Genomic DNA, 23,193 nt, shown 5'->3' on the forward strand with positions numbered 1-23,193 from the left:
AGGCATGTGATAGATCCTACTTTGAAGGTTTGTCTGACAAACCAAAACAAACAAAGTGTGCATTAAAGGGGAACATTATCAGCAGACCTATATAAGCGTCAATATATACCTTGATGTTGCAGAAAAAAGACCATATATTTTTTAACCGATCTCCGAATTCTAAATGGGTGAATTTTGGCGAATTAAACGCCTTTCTGTTTATCGCGCTGGAGGCGATGACGTCAGAACGTGACGTCACATCGGTCGTCAACGCCATGTTTCCCTACCACATAGAGTCAAATCACTAGGAGGCGGGAGTCATTTAATGACTCATATTTGACACACGCAGCTACGGTATATCAATAAAACATAACTGCTTACTGTTCTTTTTAGCATATTCAATAGCTTGGACCTTAAATCCTACTGAATAGCTCTTAATCTTCTTCCTTTTATGCGATTTCAAATGATTGAAATCAGCCTCCTCCATTTTGAAAATGATGACGGGTGAAGTGTCACTCGTGACGTGACGAGTTTGACCCGGTGGAAATTTTAGGCATATTCTAATTATTTGGCAAAACGAGTTTGACCCAGTGGAAATTTTAGGCATATTTAATTATTTGGCAAAACGAGTTTGACCCGGTGGAAATTCTAAACGTGCTAATAAAAATTATTTTTTGCGAAACGAGTTTGACCCGGCAGTAATTCTAGGCAGGTGCATACTACATACCCGGCGGCAATTCAAGAAATACGGTAGTTCAAGACTTACGGTCATAAGAAAACATCATAATGGCAGCTACACTATCCATCTTGGGGCGGCATAGCTCGGTTGGTAGAGCGGCCGTGCCAGCAACTTGAGGGTTGCAGGTTCGATCCCCGCTTCCGCCATCCTAGTCACTGCCGTTGTGTCCTTGGGCAAGACACTTTACCCACCTGCTCCCAGTGCCACCCACACTGCTTTAAATGTAACTTAGATATTGGGTTTCACTATGTAAAAGCGCTTAGAGTCACTAGAGAAAAGCGCTATATAAATATAAGTCACTTCACTTCATTAAAAAATTATTTAGGAATTTCCGGCGGGCCAGATTGAAATACTTAGCCTATATTGCCCGGATCTGGCTTACAGTATTTATGACTATTAGTGGGCTTTGACTACTCAAACCAATCAGTTTAATTCGTCCATGTTTCAAGATTTAAAAAAATGAAGGCTTCGAGGTTTAATTTTCCATTGCAGGTTTTATGACTCCAAAGGTTTTTGAAATGCTGCATGATAGAAACCCGAGAAGACCAGATTTGACGCACGAGAAGAAGAACTACTGCACGTCTGAACTAGTGCTGCCTCACCTCTGCGTGACCTGATCCTGCAGCACCGTCTGGTTGTCTTTAAGTGACAGAATGGCCAAATCCAGGAAGTAAACACCTCCTCCCTCAGTCCCGATGCAGAGCACATGGCAGGATCTCTGCAGGAGAAGGACGGTCACTCGGGTGGTACTGAAGGATGGGAGAAGAAGACAACAGCTGGAGTAAAGACTTCTCATTCCAGTGCATTTACAAACCCTGTTTCCATATGAGTTGGGAAGTTGTGTTAGATGTAAATATAAACAGAATACAATGATTTGCAAATCCTTTTCAAGCCATATTCAGTTGAATATGCTACAAAGACAACATATTTGATGTTCAAACTGATAAACTTGAATTTTTTCTGGAAATAATAATTAACTTAGAATTTCATGGCTGCAACACGTGCCAAAGTAGTTGGGAAAGGGCATGTTCACCACTGTGTTACATCACCTTTTCTTTTAACAACACTCAATAAACGTTTGGGAACTGAGGAAACTAATTGTTGAAGCTTTGAAAGTGGAATTCTTTCCCATTCTTGTTTTATGTAGAGCTTCAGTCCTTCAACAGTCCGGGGTCTCCGCTGTCCTATTTTACGCTTCATAATGCGCCACACATTTTCCATGGGAGACAGGTCTGGACTGCAGGCGCGCCAAGAAAGTATACACACTCTTTTACTACAAAGCCACGCTGTTGTAACACGTGCTGAATGTGACTTGGCATTGTCTTGCTGAAATAAGCAGGGGCGTCCATGAAAAAGACGGCGCTTAGATGGCAGCATAAATTGTTCCAAAACCTGTATGTACCTTTCAGCATTAATGGTGCCTTCACAGATGTGTAAGTTACCCATGCCTTGGGCACTAATGCACCCCCATACCATCACACATGCTGGCTTTTCCACTTTGCGTCGATAACAGTCTGGATGGTTAGCTTCCCCTTTGGTCCGGATGACACGATGTCGAATATTTCCAAAAACAATTTGAAATGTGGACTCGTCAGACCACAGAACACTTTTCCACTTTGCATCAGTCCATCTTAGATGATCTCGGGCCCAGAGAAGCCGGTGGTGTTTCTGGATGTTGTTGATAAATGGCTTTCGCTTAGCATAGTAGAGCTATAACTTGCACTTAGAGATATAGTGACCAACTGTATTTAGTGACAGTGGTTTTCTGAAGTGTTCTTGAGCCCATGTGGTGATATCCTTTGGAGATTGATGTCGGTTTTTGATACAGCGCCGTCTGAGGGATGGAAGGTCACGGTCATTCAATGTTGGTTTCCGGCCATGCCGCTTACGTGGAGTGATTTCTCCAGATTCTCTGAACCTTTTGATGATATTATGGAGCGTAGACGTTGAAATCCCCAAATTTCTTGCAATTGCACTTTGAGAAAGGTTGTTCTTAAACTGTTTGACTATTTGCTCACACAGTTGTGGACAAAGGGGTGTACCTCGCCCCATCCTTTCTTGTGAAAGACTCAGCATTTTTTTGGGAAGCTGTTTTTATAGCCAATCATGGCACCCACCTGTTCCCAATTAGCCCGCACACCTGTGGGATGTTCCAAATAAGTGTTTGATGAGCATCCCCCAACTTTTTTAGTATTTATTGCCACCTTTCCCAACTTCTTTGTCACGTGTTGCTGGCATCAAATTCTAAAGTTAATGATTATTTGCAAAATGTTTATGAGTTTGAACATCAAATATGTTGTCTTTGTAGCATATTCAACTGAATATGGCTTGAAAAGGATTTGCAAATCATTGTATTCTGTTTATATTTACATCTAACACCATTTCCCAACTCATATGGAAAAAGGGTTTGTAGTATAATCATAAAAATCCAGAGGCGAACAAGAAAAAAAAGTACCTGCAGCTCTCAATTCCCGGCCTTCCTGGAAGACTGTAGCTGGCCACTTCCTGTAGAACGACCACACCCTCCCTCTTGACTCCGCCCACCTGCCTGGGGGCCATGGCGGTCAGCTCCCACAGGTGAATGGTGTTGTCATCCAGGAGTGACAGCAGGCGACCCTGTGTGAGTCCAGACATTTGATGAGAGCCAGGGTGAGATGTGAGCAAGTGCTGGCTCCGGGCTCACCTGTCCAGGTAGGAAGTGGATTTGTGTGACAGAAGTGGTGTCACGGTGCAGGCCGGTGAACTCCACGCCAGGTGCGCCGTATCTGACAGCAGCAACGTGTCAAGGAAATGAACAGAGATGCAAATATGATCTCAAAACACACATTTTTCTGCCCACTCAGTGGATGTGACTGAAAGACATGAAATGGTGATTGTGAGCACTTAAGTGTGATTGTGAGCTGCACAGCCAAAGAAACACACTTAAGTGTGTTTGTGAGCTGCACAGCCAAAGAAACACTTAAGTGTGTTTGTGAGCTGCACAGCCAAAGAAACACTTAAGTGTGATTGTGAGCTGCACAGCCAAAGAAACGCTTAAGTGTGATTGTGAGCTGCACAGCCAAAGAAACGCTTAAGTGTGATTGTGAGCTGCACAGCCAAAGAAACACACTTAAGTGTGATTGTGAGCTGCACAGCCAAAGAAACACTTAAGTGTGAGTGTGAGCTGCACAGCCAAAGAAACACTTAAGTGTGATTGTGAGCTGCACAGCCAAAGAAACACTTAAGTGTGATTGTGAGCTGCACAGCCAAAGAAACGCTTAAGTGTGATTGTGAGCTGCACAGCCAAAGAAACACTTAAGTGTGATTGTGAGCTGCACAGCCAAAAAAAACACTTAAGTGTGATTGTGAGCTGCACAGCCAAAGAAACACTTAAGTGTGATTGTGAGCACTTAAGTGTGATTGTGAGCTGCACAGCCAAAGAAACACTTAAGTGTGATTGTGAGCTGCACAGCCAAAGAAACACTTAAGTGTGGTTGTGAGCACTTAAGTGTGATTGTGAGCTGCACAGCCAAAGAAACACTTAAGTGTGATTGTGAGCTGCACAGCCAAAGAAACACTTAAGTGTGATTGTGAGCTGCACAGCTAAAGAAACACTTAAGTGTGATTGTGAGCTGCACAGCCAAAGAAACACTTAAGTGTGGGTTGTGAGCACTTAAGTGTGATTGTGAGCTGCACAGCAAAAGAAACACTTAAGTGTGATTGTGAGCTGCACAGCCAAAGAAACACTTAAGTGTGGTTGTGAGCACTTAAGTGTGATTGTGAGCTGCACAGCCAAAGAAACACTTAAGTGTGATTGTGAGCTGCATAGCCAAAGAAACACTTAAGTGTGTTTGTGAGCTGCACAGCCAAAGAAACACACTTAAGTGTGATTGTGAGCTGCACAGCCAAATAAACACTTAAGTGTGATTGTGAGCTGCACAGCCAAAGAAACACTTAAGTGTGATTGTGAGCACTTAAGTGTGATTGTGAGCTGCACAGCCAAAGAAACACTTAAGTGTGATTGTGAGCTGCACAGCCAAAGAAACACTTAAGTGTGATTGTGAGCTGCACAGCCAAAGAAACACACTTAAGTGGGATAGTAAAGAGGTCATTTCAGCATAGCAATTTCCAACAACTGGCTGACGCAATCCTTTAAAAAACACCGGTGTGTGTGTGTGTGTGTGTGTGTGTGTGTGTGTGTGTGTGTGTGTGTGTTCTTGTATTTCCAGCCTTCTTGAGACATGAAGAAGGAAAAGTATCTTCCATATGAGGAGGTGTGATGGTCCCAATAACATTGCATCTAATAGACAATGTCTCATTGGCACCCCTGCTGATCAAAAGGAGGGATTTTTCACATGAAAAGTTCTCAACATATGAAATAACAAGTGTGTGTAAGAAATTGAAATGCGCCCCCCTTTTGGCCAAAATTAATGAAAAAATACTGTAATAACGAAGCAAATAATGTTAAAAAAAACAATTACAAAGAAAAAAACATAACTAAAAAGCAATCTTTTTCTCACAATGTGTCGACTTTTTTCTTACAAAATTGGGAACAATTTCTAATATTCTTCTGTTTCTGTAATATTGCAATACTTTCTCGTAAAATTATTACTTTTTAATGCAAAATGGTTTACATTTGTCATAAAATTCGGAATTTTTACCACAATATTGCCAATTTGTTTGTTGTTCTTGTAAAACAGTGACACCTTTTCAGTAAAATTCAGATTATTATTATTATTTCAATGCCCACATTTTAATGTTTTCTTATAAAATTGTGACTTTTGTCGAGTAAACTTCCAACTCTTTTCATAAATTTTAAGCTTTTCTTGTAAAATTGCGACTGTTATTGAGTAAAAATTCCAACTTTTATCATAAAATTGCACACACGTCCTGTTTTTCTACAAAATTTTGACTTGTTGAGTAAAATAACGACATTTATTCCAACACTGCCAGCATTTGAATTTTTGTCTTGTGAAATTCCAACAAATTTTTCACAACAATTTATGTCTATATATTAATGTTGTAAATACACATCTTTATATATGTAGAAAGGCTGCTCCTAAAGAGGGAGGCATTTTTCTCAGGTCTCAAGAAGGTAACACATTCAAGAATGTGTGTGTGTGTGTGTGTGAGTATTTGTAGCCTTCTTGAGACATGAAGAAGGAAAAGTATCTTCCATATGAGGAGGTGTGAACAAGTGGTCCCAATAACAGTGTATCTAACAGAAAATGTCTCATTTGCACCCCTGCTGGTGACATCTATATATTGGGGTGGTATAGCCTCGGTTGGTAGAGCGGCCGTGCCAGCAACTTGAGGGTTGCAGGTTCGATTCCCACTTCAGCCATCCTAGTCACTGCCGTTGTGTCCTTGGGCAAGACACTTTACCCACCTGCTCCCAGTGCCACCCACACTGCTTTAAATGTAACTTAGATATTGGGTTTCACTATGTAAAGCGCTTTAAGTCACTAGAGAAAAGCGCTATATAAATATAATTCACTTCACTTCATCAAAATGAGGGTGGTCCCAAAAAGGAGGGATTTTTCACATTGACTGGGTGTCGCTTTTAAAAGTGCTCCCCCTGTGGTCAACATATGAAATAACAAGTGGCTAAAATTAATTTAAAAAAATCAAATAAATATGTATATAGAGACATACTGTAATAACTTGAAGTAAATAATGAAGATTAAAAAACAATTACAGACAAAAACAAATACAAATGAACTAAAAGTAGTGTTTTTCTCACAATGTGTCGACTTTTTTCTTATAAAATTGGGAAAAATTTCTCATATTCTTTCTGTAATAATGGAGGCGGGAGGGGGCCTATCCCCAGGTGCATGTCTTTGGAGATGGGAGGGGCCTATCCCCAGGTGCATGTCTTTGGAGATGGGAGGGGCCTATCCCTAGGTGCATGTCTTTGGAGATGGGAGGGGCCTATCCCTAGGTGCATGTCTTTGGAGATGGGAGGGGCCTATCCCCAGGTGCATGTCTTTGGAGGTAGGAGGGGCCTATCTCCAGGTGCATCTCTTTGGAGGTGGGAGGGGCTTATCCCCAGGTGCATGTCTTTGGAGGTGGGAGGGGCCTATCCCCAGGTGCATGTCTTTGGAGGTAGGAGGGCTTATCCCCAGGTGCATGTCTTTGGAGGTGGGAGGGGCCTATCCCCAGGTGCATGTCTTTGGAGATGGGAGGGGCCTATCCCCAGGTGCATGTCTTTGGAAGTGGGAGAGGCCTATCCCCAGGTGCATGTCTTTGGAGGTGGGAGGGGCCTATCCCCAGGTGCATGTCTTTGGAGGTGACGTCTCGGGTTGTAGCGGACATAGTCGTCTCTTTTCATCGCATAATTACACAATAATTTGGACATCTGTGTTGCTGAATCTTTTGCAAATTGTTCAATTAATAATGGAGACGTCAAAGAAGAATGCTGTTGGTCAAAAGCGGTGGATTGCAGCTGCCTTTAGCAACGGAGACACAGCCCGTTTCTTTGTTTGTTGTGAAGCTTTAACAACGAGCCGGTCCAAGCGAACATGTTTCTCTACGCCAACCAGCAAGTTGGATGGGAAAATTGTGATATTAAGTCGACTCTTACTGGAGACATCAGTGGATTATAGGACCTCCTGCAGCAGCTGTCAAAAAAGGCAGCTTTGAGCTTGGCTTCTCTGAGAGACACTGGCGTTCACCGCAGCCATCCGACTTTGAGGTATGACTATACAATCTGACTAAAACACTATTAAAACAACAAGCAGATCCACCTCCGCTTGGGATGGTTTCCTGCTGGCTCCGCTGTGAACGGGACTCTCGCTGCTGTGTTGGATCCGCTTTGGACTGGACTCCTCGCGACTGTGTTGGATCCATTGTGGATTGAACTTTCACAGTATCATGTTAGACCCGCTCGACATCCATTGCTTTCCTCCTCTCCAAGGTTCTCATAGTCATTATTGTCACCGACGTCCCACTGGGTGTGAGTTTTCCTTGCCCTTATGTGGGCCTAGAGAGGATGTCGTAGTGGTTTGTGCAGCCCTTTGAGACACTAGTGATTTAGGGCTATATAAGTACATTGCTTTCCTCCTCTCCAAGGTTTCTCATAGTCATCATTGTCACCGACGTCCCACTGGGTGTGACTTTTCCTTGCCCTTATGTGGGCCTACAGAGGATGTCGTAGTGGTTTGTGCAGCCCTTTGAGACACTAGTGATTTAGGGCTATATAAGTAAACATTGATTGATTGATTGATTGATTGAAGCAGATAAGGGATCTTTTAGGATTATCCAAGTAAATGTGTCTAATTACATCTGATACGCCCCCACTGCCCGCCACCTGGAGCCGTCGCCTTTTTTTTTTTTTTTTTTTTGTGCTTCACTCTAACTTTCCTCATCCACGAATCTTTCATCCTCGCTCAAATTAACGGGGAAATCGTCGCTTTCTCGGTCCGAATCGCTCTAGCTGCTGGTGGCCATGATTATAAAACAATGTTCAGATGTGAGGAGCTCCACAACCCGTGACGTCACGCGCACATCGTCTGCTACTTCCGGTACAGGCAAGGCTTTTTTTATTAGCGACCAAAAGTTGAGAACTTTATCGTGGATGTTCTCTACTAAATCCTTTCAGCAAAATATGGCGAAATGATGAAGTATGACACATAGAATGGACCTGCTATCCCCGCTTAAGTAAGAACATCTCATTTCAGTAGGCCTTTAAATGCCGCACTGCATTAAAATTCTACTTACTTCAAACATACCGCACGAAGGAGTACTTAACTCAAAACAATGCAATTTATGAGACACAGACTTATTTAAAGGAAGTCCTGCCAGGAAGATCAGAAGCTGACAACAAAGATGCACACAAAGCAGTCAGACTCACAGCCTGAGACAATCTGGAATAATTACAACAGGAGAGTACAATAATTCTGGAATCCAGCACTGCAGCAGACAAACTGATGGCAGGGTTTTCCAAACTCTTTGTTCAAAGCAAGAGAAATGCAGAAAGTTTCTGGTTCAAGAATGGCGCAACATGTTCAGGCTCACACCGGTCACTCCCAATCATTGGCACATTTTCCTTACGTGACACACACACACACACACACACACACACACACACACACACACACACTTGCCCGCTGAGGCAGAAAGACTGTTAACAAGGATAAAGCGATTTCACGGTCTGAATACGGACAAACAGAAGGCATTGTTCTCTGCAGACTACACACACACACACACACACACACACACACACACACACAAACACACACACACTAATAAGATATGATATCGGGAAAGGATGGATGACGCAGGATTTTTTTCTTTAAAAAAAAACTAACATCCATCCATCCATTTTCTACCGCTTATTCCCTTTTGGGGTCGCGGGGGGCGCTGGCGCCTATCTCAGCTACAATCGGGCGTAAGGCGGGGTACACCCTGGACAAGTCGCCACCTCATCGCAGGGCCAACACAGATAGACAGACAACATTCACACTCTAGGGACCATTTAGTGTTGCCAATCAACCTATCCCCAGGTGCATGTCTTTGGAGGTGGGAGGGGCCTATCCCAGGTGCATGTCTTTGGAGGTGGGAGGGGCCTATCCCCAGGTGCATGTCTTTGGAGGTGGGAGGGGCCTATCCCCCTATCCCCAGGTGCATGTCTTTGGAGGTGGGAGGGGCCTATCCCCAGGTGCATGTCTTTGGAGGTGGGAGGGGCCTATCCCCAGGTGCATGTCTTTGGAGGTGGGAGGGGTCTACCCCCAGGTGCATGTCTTTGGAGGTGGGAGGGGCCTATCCCCAGGTGCATGTCTTTGGAAGTGGGAGGGGCCTATCCCCAGGTGCATGTCTTTGGAAGTGGGAGGGGCCTATCCCCAGGTGCATGTCTTTGGAGGTGTGAGGGGCCTATCCCCAGGTGCATGTCTTTGGAGGTGGGAGGGGCCTATCCCCGGGTGCATGTCTTTGGAGGTGGAGGGGCCTATCCCCAGTGCATGTCTTTGGAGGTGGGAGGGGCCTATCCCCAGGTGCATGTCTTTGGAGGTGGGAGGGGCCTATCCCCAGGTGCATGTCTTTGGAGGTGGGAGGGGCCTATCCCCAGGTGCATGTCTTTGGAGGTGGGAGGGGCCTATCCCCAGGTGCATGTCTTTGGAGGTGGGAGGGGCCTATCCCCAGGTGCATGTCTCTGGAGGTGGGAGGGGCTTATTCCCAGGTGCATGTCTTTGGAGGTGGGAGGGGCCTATCCCCAGGTGCATGTCTTTGGAGGTGGGAGGGGCCTATCCCCGGGTGCATGTCTTTGGAGGTGGGAGGGGCCTATCCCCAGGTGCATGTCTTTGGAGGTGGGAGGGGCCTATCCCCAAGTGCATGTCTTTGGAGGTGGGAGGGGCCTATCCCCAGGTGCATGTCCTTGGAAGTGGGAGGAGCCTATCCCCAGGTGCATGTCTTTGGAGGTGGGAGGGGCCTATCCCCAGGTGCATGTCTTTGGAGGTGGGAGGGGCCTATCCCCAGGTGCATGTCTTTGGAGGTGGGAGGGGCCTATCCCCAGGTGCATGTCTTTGGAGGTGGGAGGGGCCTATCCCCAGGTGCATGTCTTTGGAGGTGGGAGGAAGCCGGAGTACCCGGAGGGAACCCACGCAGTCACGGGGAGAACATGCAAACTCACACAGGAAGATCCCGAGCCTGGATTTGAACCCAGGACTGCAGGAACTAACAAAAAAATAATAATCAGCCGGTTGTGGACGGAAATGCAGAGTTCAGACTTTTATTGAATAGTTTTACGCCTTTAAGGTATTTCATTGAGCAACACAAACCTTTCAGGAATCGTCCAATTCAGTGCTTTTCAACCAGGGATGCACCGATTAATCTATAGACAGTTTCCGTTCGGGCTCCAGTACTCTGGAATGCCCTCCCGGTAACAGTTCGAGATGCTACCTCAGTAGAAGCATTTAAGTCTCACCTTAAAACTCATCTGTATACTCTAGCCTTTAAATAGACCTCCTTTTTAGACCAGTTGATCTGCCGCTTCTTTTCTTTCTCCTATGTCCCCCCCTCCCTTGTGGAGGGGGTCCGGTCCGATGACCATGGATGAAGTACTGACTGTCCAGAGTCAAGACCCAGGATGGACCGCTCGCCTGTATCGGTTGGGGACATCTCTACGCTGCTGATCCGCTTGAGATGGTTTCCTGTGGACGGGGCTCTCACTGCTGTCTTGGAGCCACTATGGATTGAACTTTCACAGTATCATGTTAGACCCGCTCGACATCCATTGCTTTCGGTCCCCTAGAGGGGGGGGGGTTGCCCACATCTGAGGTCCTCTCCAAGGTTTCTCATAGTCAGCATTGTCACTGGCGTCCCACTTGGATGTGAATTCTCCCTGCCCACTGGGTGTGAGTTTTCCTTGCCCTTTTGTGGGTTCTTCCGAGGATGTTGTAGTCGTAATGATTTGTGCAGTCCTTTGAGACATTTGTGATTTGGGGCTGTATAAATAAACATTGATTGATTGATTGATTGATATTGAGATTTAGTGGGGCCTCTGTTTACATTATTAGCCTGTTGTGTAGGCTACCTGTATAAGTGTATGAGGTTACAATGTTGTGTACCTGTATAAGTGTATGAGGTTACAATGTTGTGTACCTGTATAAGTGTATGAGGTTACAATGTTGTGTACCTGTATAAGTGTATGAGGTTACAACGTTGTGTACTTGTATAAGTGTATGAGGTTACAATGTTGTGTACCTGTATAAGTGTGTGAGGTTACAATGTTGTGTACCTGTATAAGTGTATGAGGTTACAACGTTGTGTACTTGTATAAGTGTATGAGGTTACAATGTTGTGTACCTGTATAAGTGTGTGAGGTTACAATGTTGTGTACCTGTATAAGTGTATGAGGTTACAATGTTGTGTACCTGTATAAGTGTATGAGGTTACAATGTTGTGTACCTGTATAAGTGTATGAGGTTACAATGTTGTGTACCTGTATAAGTGTATGAGGTTACAATGTTGTGTACCTGTATAAGTGTATGAGGTTACAATGTTGTGTACCTGTATAAGTGTATGAGGTTACAATGTTGTGTACCTGTATAAGTGTATGAGGTTACAATGTTGTGTACCTGTATAAGTGTATGAGGTTACAATGTTGTGTACCTGTATAAGTGTGTGAGGTTACAATGTTGTGTACCTGTATAAGTGTATGAGGTTACAACGTTGTGTACTTGTATAAGTGTATGAGGTTACAATGTTGTGTACCTGTATAAGTGTGTGAGGTTACAATGTTGTGTACCTGTATAAGTGTATGAGGTTACAACGTTGTGTACTTGTATAAGTGTATGAGGTTACAATGTTGTGTACCTGTATAAGTGTATGAGGTTACAATGTTGTGTACCTGTATAAGTGTATGAGGTTACAATGTTGTGTACCTGTATAAGTGTATGAGGTTACAACGTTGTGTACTTGTATAAGTGTATGAGGTTACAATGTTGTGTACCTGTATAAGTGTATGAGGTTACAATGTTGTGTACCTGTATAAGTGTATGAGGTTACAATGTTGTGTACCTGTATAAGTGTATGAGGTTACAATGTTGTGTACCTGTATAAGTGTATGAGGTTACAATGTTGTGTACCTGTATAAGTGTATGAGGTTACAATGTTGTGTACCTGTATAAGTGTATGAGGTTACAATGTTGTGTACCTGTATAAGTGTATGAGGTTACAATGTTGTGTACCTGTATAAGTGTATGAGGTTACAATGTTGTGTACCTGTATAAGTGTATGAGGTTACAATGTTGTGTACCTGTATAAGTGTATGAGGTTACAATGTTGTGTACCTGTATAAGTGTATGAGGTTACAATGTTGTGTACCTGTATAAGTGTATGAGGTTACAATGTTGTGTACCTGTATAAGTGTATGAGGTTACAATGTTGTGTACCTGTATAAGTGTATGAGGTTACAACGTTGTGTACTTGTATAAGTGTATGAGGTTACAATGTTGTGTACCTGTATAAGTGTGTGAGGTTACAATGTTGTGTACCTGTATAAGTGTATGAGGTTACAACGTTGTGTACTTGTATAAGTGTATGAGGTTACAATGTTGTGTACCTGTATAAGTGTGTGAGGTTACAATGTTGTGTACCTGTATAAGTGTATGAGGTTACAATGTTGTGTACCTGTATAAGTGTATGAGGTTACAATGTTGTGTACCTGTATAAGTGTATGAGGTTACAATGTTGTGTACCTGTATAAGTGTATGAGGTTACAATGTTGTGTACCTGTATAAGTGTATGAGGTTACAATGTTGTGTACCTGTATAAGTGTATGAGGTTACAATGTTGTGTACCTGTATAAGTGTATGAGGTTACAACGTTGTGTACTTGTATAAGTGTATGAGGTTACAATGTTGTGTACCTGTATAAGTGTGTGAGGTTACAATGTTGTGTACCTGTATAAGTGTATGAGGTTACAATGTTGTGTACCTGTATAAGTGTATGAGGTTACAATGTTGTGTACCTGTATAAGTGTATGAGGTTACAATGTTGTGTACCTGTATAAGTGTATGAGGTTACAATGTTGTGTACCTGTATAAGTGTATGAGGTTACAATGTTGTGTACCTGTATAAGTGTATGAGGTTACAATGTTGTGTACCTGTATAAGTGTATGAGGTTACAATGTTGTGTACCTGTATAAGTGTATGAGGTTACAATGTTGTGTACCTGTATAAGTGTATGAGGTTACAATGTTGTGTACCTGTATAAGTGTATGAGGTTACAATGTTGTGTACCTGTATAAGTGTATGAGGTTACAATGTTGTGTACCTGTATAAGTGTATGAGGTTACAATGTTGTGTACCTGTATAAGTGTATGAGGTTACAATGTTGTGTACCTGTATAAGTGTATGAGGTTACAATGTTGTGTACCTGTATAAGTGTATGAGGTTACAATGTTGTGTACCTGTATAAGTGTATGAGGTTACAATGTTGTGTACCTGTATAAGTGTATGAGGTTACAATGTTGTGTACCTGTATAAGTGTATGAGGTTACAATGTTGTGTACCTGTATAAGTGTATGAGGTTACAATGTTGTGTACCTGTATAAGTGTATGAGGTTACAATGTTGTGTACCTGTATAAGTGTATGAGGTTACAATGTTGTGTACCTGTATAAGTGTATGAGGTTACAATGTTGTGTACCTGTATAAGTGTATGAGGTTACAATGTTGTGTACTTGTATAAGTGTATGAGGTTACAATGTTGTGTACCTGTATAAGTGTATGAGGTTACAATGTTGTGTACCTGTATAAGTGTATGAGGTTACAATGTTGTGTACCTGTATAAGTGTATGAGGTTACAATGTTGTGTACCTGTATAAGTGTATGAGGTTACAATGTTGTGTACCTGTATAAGTGTATGAGGTTACAATGTTGTGTACCTGTATAAGTGTATGAGGTTACAATGTTGTGTACCTGTATAAGTGTATGAGGTTACAATGTTGTGTACCTGTATAAGTGTATGAGGTTACAACGTTGTGTACCTGTATAAGTGTATGAGGTTACAATGTTGTGTACCTGTATAAGTGTATGAGGTTACAATGTTGTGTACCTGTATAAGTGTATGAGGTTACAACATTGTGTACCTGTATAAGTGTATGAGGTTACAATGTTGTGTACCTGTATAAGTGTATGAGGTTACAATGTTGTGTACCTGTATAAGTGTATGAGGTTACAATGTTGTGTACTTGTATAAGTGTATGAGGTTACAATGTTGTGTACCTGTATAAGTGTATGAGGTTACAATGTTGTGTACCTGTATAAGTGTATGAGGTTACAATGTTGTGTACCTGTATAAGTGTATGAGGTTACAATGTTGTGTACCTGTATAAGTGTATGAGGTTACAATGTTGTGTACCTGTATAAGTGTATGAGGTTACAATGTTGTGTACCTGTATAAGTGTATGAGGTTACAATGTTGTGTACCTGTATAAGTGTATGAGGTTACAACGTTGTGTACTTGTATAAGTGTATGAGGTTACAATGTTGTGTACCTGTATAAGTGTATGAGGTTACAATGTTGTGTACTTGTATAAGTGTATGAGGTTACAACGTTGTGTACTTGTATAAGTGTATGAGGTTACAACGTTGTGTACTTGTATAAGTGTATGAGGTTACAATGTTGTGTACCTGTATAAGTGTGTGAGGTTACAATGTTGTGTACCTGTATAAGTGTATGAGGTTACAACGTTGTGTACTTGTATAAGTGTATGAGGTTACAACGTTGTGTACTTGTATAAGTGTATGAGGTTACAATGTTGTGTACCTGTATAAGTGTGTGAGGTTACAATGTTGTGTACCTGTATAAGTGTATGAGGTTACAATGTTGTGTACCTGTATAAGTGTATGAGGTTACAATGTTGTGTACCTGTATAAGTGTATGAGGTTACAATGTTGTGTACCTGTATAAGTGTATGAGGTTACAATGTTGTGTACCTGTATAAGTGTATGAGGTTACAATGTTGTGTACCTGTATAAGTGTATGAGGTTACAATGTTGTGTACCTGTATAAGTGTATGAGGTTACAATGTTGTGTACCTGTATAAGTGTATGAGGTTACAATGTTGTGTACCTGTATAAGTGTATGAGGTTACAATGTTGTGTACCTGTATAAGTGTATGAGGTTACAATGTTGTGTACCTGTATAAGTGTATGAGGTTACAATGTTGTGTACCTGTATAAGTGTATGAGGTTACAATGTTGTGTACCTGTATAAGTGTATGAGGTTACAATGTTGTGTACCTGTATAAGTGTATGAGGTTACAATGTTGTGTACCTGTATAAGTGTATGAGGTTACAATGTTGTGTACCTGTATAAGTGTATGAGGTTACAATGTTGTGTACCTGTATAAGTGTATGAGGTTACAATGTTGTGTACCTGTATAAGTGTATGAGGTTACAATGTTGTGTACCTGTATAAGTGTATGAGGTTACAATGCTGTGTACCTGTATAAGTGTATGAGGTTACAAGCACACACTTAATTGAGATTTACTTAAGCCTTCTGTTTACATTATTAGCATATCTACTGTGGCTAAGCAGACTTTTGCCAAAAGGACAATAATTTACTTTAATGTCTTTAATGTCCTCTGTGTTCTTTGATGTTTGATGTTTCCCTCTTACACACGTGGAAGAGGGATGTGTACAATGGCTATGAGTTGTTGTTGTTTTTGTTTTTTCCCTTGGCCTCAGTCTGCACCCCCACTCCAGGGCCTAGGCTAAGACCGATTTTTTTAATTTTATTTTAATCTTCTATTTTTTTTCTCTCCCCCCCTACCCCCCTTGTTTACCTGTATGTCATCTTTTTTGTAAGGGGCGCTGGAAGCCGGCAGACCCGTCAGCGATCCTGTTCTGTCTCCCTGTCATGTTTGTCTGATCTTGAATGGGATTGTGCTGAAAACTGTAATTTTCCTGAAGGAACTCTCCTGACGGAATATATAAAGTACTATCTATCTAATTCATTTGTTGTGGGTTTATCAATCAATGTTTACTTATATAGCCCTAAATCACTAGTGTCTCAAAGGGCTGCACAAACCACCACGGCATCCTCGGTAGGCCCACATAAGGGCAAGGAAAACTCACACCCAGTGGGACGTCGGTGACAATGATGACTATGAGAACCTTGGAGAGGAGGAAAGCAATGGATGTCGAGCGGGTCTAACATGATACTGTGAAAGTTCAATCCACAATGGATCCAACACAGTCGCGAGAGTCCAGTCCAAAGCGGATCCAACACAGCAGCGAGAGTCCCGTTCACAGCGGAGCCAGCAGGAAACCATCCCAAGCGGAGGCGGATCAGCATCGCAGAGATGTCCCCAGCCGATACACAGGCGAGCAGTACATGGCCACCGGATCGGACCGGACCCCCTCCACAAGGGAGAGTGGGACATAGAAGAAAAAGAAAAGAAACGGCAGATCAACTGGTCTAAAAAGGGAGTCTAATTAAAGGCTAGAGTATACAGATGAGTTTTAAGGTGAGACTTAAATGCTTCTACTGAGGTAGCATCTCGAACTGTTACCGATGGTTTATCCACTTTAATGCACTTTTATTTTTTTTGGAATGCATGTTTTGTTTGAAGGCCTAATATGAAAAATTTAGCTTTTTTTGAAAAGCAAAGACTACTGGAATATTAAAAAAAATGTCAATATTCAATAAAAAAATTACTTTATTTGAAAAACATGTCTAAATATTTATTCTAGGCTATTTATGCAATATTTAAAAATTTTTGAAAAACTGCATTCATTATTCGGTATTCAATATTCGGCCAAGCGTTTAAATTTTATTCGGCTTCGGCACAAATTTTCATTTCGGTGCATCCCTATTTTCAACCTTTTGTGAGCCAAGGCACATTTTTTTGTGTTGAAAAACCCCCAGAGTCACACCACCAGCAGAAATCGTTCAAAAATGAAACTTAGTTGACAGTAAAAAGTTGTTGTGGCAATTGTTGGATATGACTTTAAAGCATAACCCAGCATGCATCACTATAGCTCTTGTCTCAAAGTAGGTGTACTGTCACATCACACCATACTTGCCAACCTTGAGACCTCCCATTTCGGAAGAAGGGGGCGTGGTTAAGAGTATATTTACTGCTGTTGTGTGCACACTCTCTAAAAGCCGTAGATGTTATTGTCACATATGCATGATTGATTGATTGATTGAATTTTTTTTAGTAGATTGCACAGTTCAGTACATATTCCGTACAATTGACCACTAGTTTTTCAACTTGTTTAAGTCGGGGTCCACGTTAATCAATTCATGGTACAAATATATACTATCAGCATAATACAGTCATCACACAAGTTAAACATTATAGTTTATACATTGAATTATTTACATTATTTAAAATCTGGGGGGTGGGATGTGAATGGAGGAGGATATTAGTAAAGGGTTGAAGTTGCCTGGAGGTGTTGCGGTGCATGTACAGTAATTGGCAGCATTGTCCAGTTTAAGAGTGTCACAACATTGCTGTTTACGGCAGACAAACTGCTTTACGGTAGACGAAAACGTGACTGCTGTTGTTGTGTGTTGTTGCGGCGCTGGGAGGACGATAATGAAACTGCCTAACAATAAAACAGTTGTAACGTCATTGGGCGGACACGCTGTTTATATTGTGGGAAAGCGGACTTCACTCAGGTCCGCATGGAGGTGGAGGGGGCGTGGCTTCTGGCTCTGCTGAATTTTGGGAGATTTTCAGGAGAAAATTTGTCCCGGGAGAGGTGCTGAATTTCGGGAGTCTCACGGAAAATCGGGGAGGCTTGGCAAGTGTGCATAACACCCTGACTTATTTTCACTTTTTTGCTGATTTTTCTTGCCTTGCGCTCCTATTTTGGTGGCTTTTTCTCTTTTTTGGTATTTTCCTCTAGCAGTTTCATGTCTTCCTTTGAGCGATATTTCCCCGTATCTACCGGTACTTTGTTTTAGCAATCAAGAATATTTCAGTTGTTTTTATCCTTCTTTGTGGGGACATTGTTGATTGTCATGTTCGGATGAACTTTGTGGACGCCGTCTTTGCTGCACAGTAAGTCTTTGCGCTCGTCCAGCATTCTGATTTTGTGTACTTTGTAGCCAGTTCAGTTTTAGTTTCGTTCCGCATATCCTTCCCTAAGCTTTAATACCTTTTCTTAGGTGCACTCACCTTTTGTTTATTTTTGGTTTAAGCATTAGACACCTTTTTACCTGCACACTGCCTCCCGCTGTTTCCGACATCTACAAAGCAATTAGCTACCGACTGCCACCTACTGGTATGGAAGAGTATTACAGGGTTACTCTGCCGAGCTCTAGACAGCATCGACACTCAACAACAACAACACATCATTTGCAGACTAGAATTACAGGTTTGCAAAAAACTATTATTAACCCAAATAGGTGAAATTACATAATCTCCCACTGTGCCGCAACACAGTGGTTGAAAAACACTGGTCTAATTGACAGTCTCCATCCACTAAAACTGAGCAAACAACTCCACCCCCTCCCCCACAAAATACACAATCCACATCTAATTTGCATCCTTTGCTTCAGATTGTCCCATTTTCCAACAGCACAAGAGCCTGTCAAAGCCTCAAGAGCAGTGCAACATTCTCACCACAGAAGATACTGTACATGTCTTCTTCTTCTGCCAAGTCAAACTGCAGTTTTGTATTAGGGATGGGAGATACAGTCTTTTTTTAATATCTGGATATTTTTAGGCCAAATCACGATACACCATATATATCTGGATATTCTGCCTCAGCCTTGAATGAAGACTTGACACATATAATGACAGCAGTATGATGATTCTGTGTGTCTACATTCAAACATTCTTCTTCATACTGCATTAATATATGCTACTTTTAAACTTTCATGCAGAGAGGGAAATCACAACTAAAAGTGTATTTATGAAACAGTTAAGCAGTGGCACAAACATTCTTGTCATTTCCAAAACAGGAAGTGCAAGATTGTCAGAGACATTTTAAAACAAGCTATGAGTGCACTTTTGTGCATGATGTCACTAAGATGACATATCAAAACAACACTCAATTAAAGTGCACTTTTTGTACAGACCGCCACTACAATAGTTTAAAACAAATAAAGTGCACTTTTGTGCATGATGTCACAGAAGATATTTCAATAACTGTCGAATAAAAATGAGCTGCAGAATAGGAAATTTGTCATAATTTTGCCAAATGAAATTCCGATTCTTATTATAATATTGCCAAAAGGTTCAATTTTTATTATAAAACGGTGACTTTTGTCAAGTAAAATTATTTAAAAGTACGACTCTTTTCATAAAATTGCCAAAATGTTAGTTTTCTTATAAAATGGTGACTTTTGTCAAATAAAAAAATTACTCTTTTCATAAAATTGCCAAATATTAAAGTTTTCTTATAAAATGGTGACTTTTGTCAAATAAAATAATAACTCTTTTCATGAAATTTCCAAAATGTTAGTTTATTATAAAATGGTGACTTTTGTCAAGTAAAATTATTTAAAATTACGACTCTTTTCATAAAATTGCCAAAATGTTAGTTTCTTATAAAATGGGGACTTTTGTCAAATAAAATTACTCTTTTCATAAAATTGCCAAAATATTAAACTTTTCTTATAAAATGGTGACTTTTGTCAAATAAAATAATGACTCTTTTCATGAAATTGCCAAAATGTTAGTTTCTTATAAAATGGTGACCGTTGTCAAGTAAAATTATTTAAAATTACGACTCTTTTCATAAAATTGCCAAAATGTTAGTTTCTTATAAAATGCTGACTTTTGTCAAGTAAAATTATTTAAAATTACGACTCTTTTCATGAAATTGCCAAAATGTTAAAGTTTTCTTATAAAATGGTGACCGTTGTCAAGTAAAATTATTTAAAATTACGACTCTTTTCATAAAATTGCCAAAATGTTAGTTCTTATAAAATGCTGACTTTTGTCAAGTAAAATTATTTAAAATTACGACTCTTTTCATGAAATTGCCAAAATGTTAAGTTTTCTTATAAAATGGTGACTTTTGTCAAATAAAATTACTCTTTTCATAAAATTGCCAAAATGTTAAAGTTTTCTTATAAAATGGTGACTTTTGTCAAATAAAATGACTATTTTCATAAAATTGCCAAAATGTGAAAGTTTTCTTATAAAATGGTGACTTTTGTCAAGTAAAATTATTTAAAATTAGACTCTTTTCCTAAAATTGCCAAAATGTTAGTTTTCTTATAAAACGGTGACGGTTGTCAAGTAAAATTATTTAAAATTACGACTCTTTTCATAAAATTGCCAAAATGTTAGTTTTCTTATAAAATGCTGACTTTTGTCAAATAAAATTATTTAAAATTATGACTTTTCATGAAATTGCCAAAATGTTAGTTTTCTTATAAAACGGTGACGGTTGTCAAGTAAAATTATTTAAAATCACGACTTTTCATAAAATTGCCAACATGTTAGTTTTCTTATAAAATGGTGACTTTTGTCAAATAAAATGATTATTTTCATAAAATTGCCAAAATGTTAAAGTTTTCTTATAAAATGCTGACTTTTGTCAAGTAGAATTATTTAAAATTACGACTCTTTTCATGAAATTGCCAAAATGTTAGTTTCTTATAAAATGCTGACTTTTGTCAAGTAAAATTATTTAAAATTACGACTCTTTTCATGAAATTGCCAAAATGTTAGTTTCTTATAAAATGCTGACTTTTGTCAAGTAAAATTATTTAAAATTACGACTCTTTTCATAAAATTGCCAAAATGTTAGTTTTCTTATAAAACGGTGACTTTTGTCAAATAAAATGATTATTTTCATAAAATTGCCAAAATGTTAAAGTTTTCTTATAAAATGCTGACTTTTGTCAAATAAAATTATTTAAAATTACGACTCTTTTCATGAAATTGCCAAAATGTTAGTTTTCTTATAAAACGGTGACTTTTGTCAAATAAAATTACTATTTTCCTAAAATTGCCAAAATGTTAAAGTTTTCTTATAAAATGGTGACTTTTGTCAAGTAAAATTATTTAAAATTATGACTCTTTTCATGAAATTGCCAAAATGTTAGTTTCTTATAAAATGGTGACCGTTGTCAAGTAAAATTATTTAAAATTACGACTCTTTTCATAAAATTGCCAAAATGTTAGTTTTCTTATAAAACGGTGACTTTTGTCAAATAAAATTACTATTTTCCTAAAATTGCCAAAATGTTAAAGTTTTCTTATAAAATGGTGACTTTTGTCAAGTAAAATTATTTAAAATTATGACTCTTTTCATGAAATTGCCAAAATGTTAGTTTCTTATAAAATGGTGACCGTTGTCAAGTAAAATTATTTAAAATTACGACTCTTTTCATAAAATTGCCAAAATGTTAGTTTTCTTATAAAACGGTGACTTTTGTCAAATAAAATTACTATTTTCCTAAAATTGCCAAAATGTTAAAGTTTTCTTATAAAATGGTGACTTTTGTCAAGTAAAATTATTTAAAATTATGACTCTTTTCATGAAATTGCCAAAATGTTAGTTTCTTATAAAATGGTGACTTTTGTCAAGTAAAATAATTTAAAATTACGACTCTTTTCATAAAATTGCCAAAATGTTAAAGTTTTCTTATAAAATGGTGACTTTTGTCAAATAAAATTATTTAAAATTACGACTCTTTTCCTAAAATTGCCAAAATGTTAGTTTTCTTATAAAATGGTGACTTTTGTCAAATAAAATGACTCTTTTCATGAAATTGCCAAAATGTTAGTTTCTTATAAAATGGTGACCGTTGTCAAGTAAAATTATTTAAAATTACGACTATTTTCATAAAATCTCCAAAATGTTAGTTTTCTTATAAAATGGTGACTTTTGTCAAATAAAATTACTATTTTCATAAAATTGCCAAAATGTTAAAGTTTTCTTATAAAATGGTGACTTTTGTCAAATAAAATAATTACTCTTTTCTTAAAATTGCCAAAATGTTAGTTTCTTATAAAATGGTGACCGTTGTCAAGTAAAATTATTTAAAATTACGACTCTTTTCATAAAATTGCCAAAATGTTAGTTTTCTTATAAAATGGTGACTTTTGTCAAATAAAATGACTATTTTCCTAAAATTGCCAAAATGTTAAAGTTTTCTTATAAAATGGTGACTTTTGTCAAGTAAAATTATTTAAAATTATGACTCTTTTCATGAAATTGCCAAAATGTTAGTTTCTTAAAAAATGGTGACTTTTGTCAAATAAAATTATTTAAAATCACGACTTTTCATAAAATTGCCAACATGTTAGTTTTCTTATAAAATGGTGACTTTTGTCAAATAAAATTATTTAAAATCACGACTTTTCATAAAATTGCCAACATGTTAGTTTTCTTATAAAATGGTGACTTTTGTCAAATAAAATGACTATTTTCATAAAATTGCCAATAGTGTTAAAGTTTTCTTATAAAATGGTGACTTTTGTCAAATAAAATGATTAAAAATTACGACTCTTTTCATAAAATTGCCAAAATGTTAGTTTTCTTATAAAACGGTGACTTTTGTCAGATAAAATAATGACTCTTCCTAAAATTGCCAAAATATTAAAGTTTTCTTATAAAATGGTGACTTTTGTCAAATAAAATTATTTAAAATCACGACTCTTTTCATAAAATTGCCAAAATCTTAGTTTTCTTATAAAATGGTGACTTTTGTCAAATAAAATAATGACTCTTTTCATAAAATTGCCAAAATGTTAGTTTCTTATAAAATGCTGACTTTTGTCAAGTAAAATTATTTAAAATTACGACTCTTTTCATAAAATTGCCAAAATGTTAGTTCCTTATAAAATGGTGACTTTTGTCAAATAAAATGACTATTTTCATAAAATTGCCAATAGTGTTAAAGTTTTCTTATAAAATGGTGACTTTTGTCAAGTAAAATTATTTAAAATTACGACTCTTTTCATAAAATTGCAAAAATGTTAAGTTTTCTTATAAAATGGTGAGTTTTGTCAAGTAAAATTATTTACAATTACGACTCTTTTCATAAAATTGCAAAAATGTTAAGTTTTCTTATA

At 38.9% G+C, this 23,193-nt stretch overlaps 1 protein-coding gene across 2 annotated transcripts in view; it reads right to left on the reverse strand.

The window, feature by feature from the left end:
• The window catches only part of llgl1 (LLGL scribble cell polarity complex component 1), a 123,381-nt gene that overhangs the window by 75,293 nt on the left and 24,895 nt on the right, over positions 1–23,193 (reverse strand). For both annotated transcript variants that reach the window (XM_061905203.1, XM_061905202.1), the window contains exons 3-5: positions 3,402–3,483; positions 3,174–3,334; positions 1,321–1,467 (exon numbers count right to left, since the gene is read on the reverse strand). In XM_061905203.1, coding sequence (XP_061761187.1) covers positions 1,321–1,467; positions 3,174–3,334; positions 3,402–3,483 — 390 coding nt within the window. The remainder of the gene's footprint in view (positions 1–1,320; positions 1,468–3,173; positions 3,335–3,401; positions 3,484–23,193) is intronic.

The sequence above is a fragment of the Nerophis ophidion genome, linkage group LG07 (genome assembly GCF_033978795.1).
Source record: "Nerophis ophidion isolate RoL-2023_Sa linkage group LG07, RoL_Noph_v1.0, whole genome shotgun sequence".
Taxonomy (NCBI): Eukaryota; Metazoa; Chordata; class Actinopteri; order Syngnathiformes; family Syngnathidae; genus Nerophis; species Nerophis ophidion.